Genomic DNA, 7,002 nt, shown 5'->3' with positions numbered 1-7,002 from the left:
TACTCTACTACGTGCACACACTCACATTTCTAAGTGTGTGTATGTGAAAAGAACTTTGTGTGCACCTGTACAGTATGTGTGTTACCTTGACGACAGGCAGCCACATGTCCTTAGAGACGGAGAAGCCATGCAGCAGGAGCAGTGATGGCGTGGCGCCCCCTGGCGTCCCGCGGCTGGAATAACAGAAGCGGTAACTTCCACTTTGAGAGTAGCGGACCCCTAAACCCAGCCCGCGACGCAAGTACCTGAAGAGGATTACAGCAGGATCATTAGGAGTTATGTCCGGCTAGCTTAGAGCCCTACCAGTTATAATCAACAATAAGTATACGATCTATAAGATCTTTGACTTTTGTTTAAATTCTGCTTCACATAAGGCTCTACAACGTACTGTAGTTGTGTTTTACGAGGCAATGCATTTGAAATTTCACAGTGAGCCGCGCTCGAGCACGCGCTCTGACCGGCGCCGGGGGTCATTGACTGCTGTTCACTTTACAACAAACTCTTCTTCACGAGTCAACAAGAGTGGATAGTAACCGCGATCTGGGTGTATTTTTCAGGGGCAGATTTAGTGATTTTGGGGTCCCAGGCAAACGCTGTCTTGTGTTATTTTCACCCTCTCTGACTGGGAATGTTGGTATTGGCAGTGGTAGAAGACGTAGCCTACTCAAAACCTTTTTCTGAAGTAAAATTGTAAAATCTCATTGAAATCTGGTCAATGCTGCTAACATGGCTAAAAATACATGTTTCTCTGAGAACAGATATTGGTCGAATCCACATTAGGCTAGACTTTCAGATATTTACCCTCTCATAAAAAGCTTTTGTGAGTCTGTTCATGAAGTTCACGTGTTCGTGTGTGAGTGTGTGTGTGCGTGCGTGGGTGTGTGCGTGCGTGCATGCTTGTGTGTGTGTGTGTTTGTGTGTGTGTGTTTGTGCGTGTGTGTGTGTGCGTGCATGCGTGCGTGTGTGTGTGTATATGTGTGTGTGTGTGTGTGTGAGAGAGAGAGAGTGAAAAAGCAACAATAATCTGCTGAACGGCCAACACGTTGTTGTTTTTTTACAGCTTAGACAAAGTCCAGTTGGCCAGGTCACACTAACAGTCCTGCTCCTTCACAATAAAAGTATATTTTGGAGGCAGTTACATTACAGCACAGCAACAGCCTGTAACACAAAGCTGAACAGTGATATTCTGTCACAACATTGTTATTATTGAAAGAAAAGAAACCCCACAATGCTGATTTAAATACCTTTATTACAAGTCTGTGTTGAATACTCGATTCTGATAGGTCAATCACTGCGTTCTGCGGTCTGTAATTCATGTATAACAGACCGTTGCTATGTATAACAGACCGTTGCTATGGGCGCAGTTCAGATGTCGGACTCTGGCGGACCGTTTTTGTGTCAAAATATTGATTCCTTCAGTAAGTAGCCGTGTAATAACCGGCTTGCTGTACATTATCCCTTCCGTAAACACTAACCAACTACCAGTCACTGGTAATAGACCAGTCCAACCAGTCTATGTTTGTGTGTGTTTGTGTGTTTACCAGTTGTAGGCCTTAAGGTAGGCTCCTGGCCGGAGCCGGAGGGAGGTGATGAAAGCGAGGGCAGGAAGAACCACAACACCTCCTGATAGCATCATCAGCTCCATCATTTTGTGAAATTAGCTTGTTTGCTGTGCCAGATGAGAAGGTGAATATCAGTTTAATCTCAGTACAGAATCAGCACTTTTATTTGTTTTTAGCTTAGTTTAGCACAAAGACTGGAAGCAGAGGGAAACTGCTGTCGTCCGTCAGCTCATTGTCTCAGGGGTCCCGAGCAGGTTAATCTAGATCACATATTGCTTTTAGCAATAACAGGTTAATACTGTTGAAATCCCACTGTAAATTAACAGCAAATGTTTACAGTGTAGAGGAAGGCGGAACTTGACGTTAACCAGATCACCGCTGGTTTCCTGTTAGTTTTAGAATACATTTTACATTTTAAACTGAAGGTTCAAGTAGAGATGAGGCTTAAATCAGTTTTGTGAACCAGCAGATACAAATATTACATTGAAGACACACATGTATCCTGGTTAAGACTCTCTAAGTGTCCTTTGATAACATCACATCTTAAACATGATCACAACATCCGCTACTGTAGGTTATATAAACACACTGACTGAATAACACAGTCTGCTGCTGAAGAGAAGACATATTCATTTGCATTATAGCATGTTTATAATCACCTGTTCAGAAGTAACACTGTACCTGTCCGAGTCCTCTTCGATCTGACACTGCAGCTGTCCTCCATTCACTGTGCTCCTCCTCTTCCTCCTCCTCCTCTTCCTTCTCCTCCTCCTCCTCCTCCTCCTCCTCCTCCTCCTCCCCCCTCCTCCTCCTCCTCCTCAATCATGTGCCTCTGTGTCCTCCAGTGTCCTCCGGTGCTCCTAATGGCATCTGCAAGATTTCACAGACCGGAGGAAGACAACCAATCAGAGCTGAGCTGGAGCCTGCCGTCTCTGAGCAGCTGTCAATCACTCGCGAACTCCAATCAAACGGTCAAACTAGGCAGCGCTGATCAAATATGAATCATATGAAAATACTCATGATAACTCAAAATAAGACAATACATAATCATAATTATCAGATAATGAGTCAACATCTTGACTCATTACCTCATCATTTTGAGGTACTATGAATTCATTATACTTTTGCCACATCTAACATTTTTTAAAATGTATTTTTCTGACTTAAATGGGCTTTCATCTCTTATATCCTGTCAGTAAAAATATTATGTTTGGTGTTTAGAACCTCAGATATAAAAACGATGATTACATGAGAGACAGAAACTGGGGATAAACGGAGTCTCTGCACAAGTTCAATAATATAACAATAACAATTAATTCTATTTAATTAAGTTAATACATGGTTCAAATTACAAACTAAGCCAAATTATTTGAAAACAATCAATAATTTCAAACCTAAAATACTAAATGTTTTTATTTAATGCTTATCAATAACTATAGTAATTTATACCTCAGAAGGTGGACCACTTGCTGCTGCTGAATTACCTACTCTTTGACATTCTTGATAAAGCTGTAAAGATGAGTCGTCATGCAGCGATCTGTTGGTGTATTACTACATACAAAAAAACAAAAACAGAGAAAACACAAAACAGAGCTGAGAAGTTTCCAATCAATCAATAAGACTATTATTTATTTTTTTCTGCAGGAGATTTTTTACTATACTCCAGAGACACTCTTTGTACAAGTGCTGACATTACTAAATCACATTAATTATTCAGCTTTATTCACCTGCAATTTCAATCTGAATGTGTTTTTATGAGGTTAAATATGCAGTCGGTTCACAGCAGGAGACTTCACACACAAACAACTGACATTCACATGAAACTGAAATATAGTTTTTTTGAATTTGCAAAATCCCAACGTGGAGTGTTTTCTCGTCTAAAACAGAGACTACGGCCTCCTGCACTGGTGCTGTGTGTATAAAAACTTGCCTCAACAAGCCTCCTGTCTGGAAGCTGTCTTCCCCTCAGTTTATCTGAAGACCACACAGGCTTTATTAAAGGCCGCCATTCTTATTTTAAGATACAACGCCTATTTCATATCCTTTACGATCCCAATCCACTCGGCATTCCAGAAATATTTATATCGCTTGACGCCGAGAAGGCTTTTGATCGGGTGGAGTGGGATTATCTTCTTTATACTGTCAAACAATTTGGTGTTGGTGAGAGATTTGTTTCCTGGATAAGGATGCTTTACTCCTCTCCATTGGCAGCTGTCTGAACGAACAACAATCTGTCCTCCTATTTCCCACTCCATCGTGGCACTAGACAGGGTTGCCACCTACTTGCTGTTGCAGTCGAACCGCTAGCGATCGCGTTGCGTGATGAACCCGGTATTAAGAGAATACAGAGAAATGGATCAGAAATGCTTGTTAACAGCAACACCTGTGGCCGTTAAGTCAACGAAAGTCAGCGTCGGGCTCGCGCTTGTGCTCGCTCTACATAGACATGAACGAGCATCGCTCAAAACAGTGAGGCGACACACGTCAGCTAAAACCACGATATCACTCTATATTTCACCTGCTTGGCAGTAATGTTAGCTGACCAGACGAAGGTCTCTCCATGACTCACTGCTGATCCTAGTGTTGGCTTTTCCTGGTTCAGCCACCCGACCGCGGCCCGCAGTGGGAGGGAGACACCAGCACCTGGTTGGAGACGATAACGTTTCTCGCTGCGGAGCCCCGTCACTTCACAAGACACGGGAAACCTCTGTTGGTCTGGAGGAGCTGCAGCATTTATTTCTGCACAAACGTCCACTGTACATTCACAGAGCTAAACTAACTCTTCTGCAGCATCATCCACTTACTTTCCATCGCAACCACCCAACTCTCTTTTACATTACATTTTGAAACTTAATCCATGTTCCACAGGGTCTATTGGGGCAGTTTATTCCTTACTGAAATCACATAATTTGGAACCCTTGACATTACTAAGGAATCAGTGGGAGGAAGATTTGGGGACAGCGTTTTCTGATTTGCATTATAGCATGTTTATAATCACCTGTTCAGAAGTAACACTGTACCTGTCCGAGTCCTCTTCGATCTGACACTGCAAGCTGTCCTCCTCCTCCTTTTTCACTTAAATCAAACAATAGCTTTTCATCTGCACTTAAACGGATAGTGTGGGTGTTTTGAAGTGGGTTGTACAAAGTACGTATTATTACCATATGTATTATTTACTATACTTACTATACAGTAGATGGCCGTTGGCTTGTTTGGAGAAACAGACAGGAGTACCAGCACAGGAGCAAAATAATATAGTGCTATGGATGGGTCCAGCGAAAAGAAAGGTTCACCTAAAAAAAAAATATTATCCGTTCTCATCCCAACTTGTCACATACGACCACTCTGTCACGCCCCGGGGGCGTCAAAACCACTACAGTTACTCCTTGGTGTCACTTTAGGATTAGGCAACAAAACCACTATAGTTAGGTTCAGGAAAAAAAGGTACATGGTTGGGCTTAAAACTACTACGTTGTGAACCTGGGACACGAACGAAGAGCTGATTGTAACGTGAAAGTGCAACTTAACACACGGGACACGAACAAAGTCCCCTTGCTGAAAGCCTTGTGTTTATCGGGCTCCTCTCCTCATCTCTCTGTTTGTGCGAGCGTAGACGTACAGTAGGCTACTTCAGAGTTTGCTGACCCTCTCCCCCTAAACAGCGACATTTTGAGGCTGATGGATCCGCGGTACGCACCTCCTCTCCGGCAGTGCCCAGCTGCAAGCCCGTACGTAAAGCAGCTCCAGAGAATTCTGCTCAGGCGGTCAGAGCCCCCCGTGGGTTGCATCCAAAATTAATACAGTTTTCATTATTTATCAATACATGTTAATCATATTTAGCCCCATGCTTATTATCATATAATGAATCTTGGTTAAATAGGTTATCGTCGCATTTGCTCATATGCAGTCAAATGGAGTCGTTGCTGGGACAGAGCATTGGGAGATGGCGGAGACGGAGGGTCCACCGGCCAAGCACCACATACATCTGCTCGCACACTTTCACTCCACACTTGAGCAGACCCGTTTCCTCAGTAGAAAACAGCTCGCTTCTCCAATTTGCTGAAGCCGCCTTTTGAATAGCAACACACCAATGTGCAGGCACACCTGACTTTTAAAGGGAATGGGAGATGACACCGATTGGTTTATAATTACTGTTAAGCCCAAAACACTGTGATTAATTAAGAGACTTAATACAACCGCTTTGTTCCTTGCGCCTTACTTCGCGCCCAGATTAGCAAAAGTGGAGTTGGACACGCCCTAAATGCACTTGCGCCATGCACTTTAGACCATGCACAACAGATTGTTAAAATAGGGCCCACAGTGTTTACATGTACAAGATTATAGATGACAGGAAGTCTTTGTTTTGAGGGTTAACAGATTAAAAATGCTCCAGCAGCAGTTTTAGTATTAACATGTATGTAAAATGAATAATAATATATAATATGATTAAATAATTATTGTTAGTGTTTTTCTGTTTGGATAATGTGAGTATGGAATCAGAGGAAGTGCTGAATAAGTCTAACCGATCCTCCCTAAACTCACCCCGATCACGCTAGGCGCTATTAAAGGCCCTAAAACTCTGCAATCCAAATAAATTTGTCTCAGTTTGGGACTAAAAATATCCTTTTCTGGGTTTTTTCCATGGTTCAGGAGGCGGCTGTCAGACAGTCAGCTGGGTGACGCAACCGCACAGGAAGGCTGGCCAAGAAACCACAGGAATACTTAACATTCCTGCTGGGAGTAGGTCAACACACACCAGTTGGATGAATTTAGTTGGTTTTTACATTTAATTCATGATTTTAGGATCTGAATCTTTGGTTGGCATTATAACTTCACACTTAACTTGAATGTTTCAAGGTTATTTTAGTTACCTTAAATTGAAATTGTCTAAACTTTCTGCCACTAGGATAAAGAAAAAATAGGGATTGGTTAAAATTGTGTTCAAAATTACCAAAAATATTTTCTTTTGTGTTCTTTTTGCAATGTTATAGGCTTCATATGATGAGTTCTTTCAACAAGTTAAACATATACATATTTGTGCTTACAACTACAATATAGGTTATTGAATATTGTTTATTGCATATTAATGCTAAAAGTGATTTTAATGTTTGTACTCAATCATGCATTAAACTTGCATGCAAGAAAGAGTATAATACTTTAAGAAAATCAAATTGCAACATATGCCTAATTTATGACAAAACACTGTTGGCAGCTTTTGAAAATAAAGATACTTTTGTTATTTGATTCTGCTCAAAAGACATATTGGTAAAATCCACTCACTGTAAAGTCAGGGCTCACGGTGATGTGATGAACTTTCAACATGAATTAGTGAAGATATATTTACAGATTAAATTAGTATTGGAAACATTGAAAGTTGAAACCTGTCACTGAGTGATCTCCCCCCAGCTGTCTCTCCAGAAAGAAGACACACAACAGGGAG

General features: G+C 41.7%; 1 protein-coding gene across 6 annotated transcripts in view; it reads right to left on the bottom strand.

Moving 5' to 3' along the window:
• Nucleotides 1–4,633, bottom strand: part of LOC141769193 (monoacylglycerol lipase abhd6-A-like) — a 14,213-nt gene extending 9,580 nt beyond the window's left edge. For 3 of the 6 annotated variants that reach the window (XM_074638040.1, XM_074638023.1, XM_074638033.1), the window contains exons 1-3: nucleotides 2,222–2,357; nucleotides 1,542–1,669; nucleotides 86–245 (exon numbers count right to left, since the gene is read on the bottom strand). In XM_074638040.1, coding sequence (XP_074494141.1) covers nucleotides 86–245; nucleotides 1,542–1,648 — 267 coding nt within the window. In that variant the 5' untranslated portion in view covers nucleotides 1,649–1,669; nucleotides 2,222–2,357. Of the gene's footprint in view, nucleotides 1–85; nucleotides 246–1,541; nucleotides 1,670–2,221; nucleotides 2,358–4,560 lie in introns of those variants that run through there. The other 3 variants (XM_074638067.1, XM_074638049.1, XM_074638058.1) reach the window with 3 other exon arrangements.
• Nucleotides 4,634–7,002: the final 2,369 nt, after the last annotated feature.

The sequence above is a fragment of the Sebastes fasciatus genome, chromosome 1 (genome assembly GCF_043250625.1).
Source record: "Sebastes fasciatus isolate fSebFas1 chromosome 1, fSebFas1.pri, whole genome shotgun sequence".
NCBI classification, from domain to species: domain Eukaryota; kingdom Metazoa; phylum Chordata; class Actinopteri; order Perciformes; family Sebastidae; genus Sebastes; species Sebastes fasciatus.
Note: the sequence above shows the minus strand (reverse complement) of the source record. Positions and strands in the feature narration are given on the sequence as shown.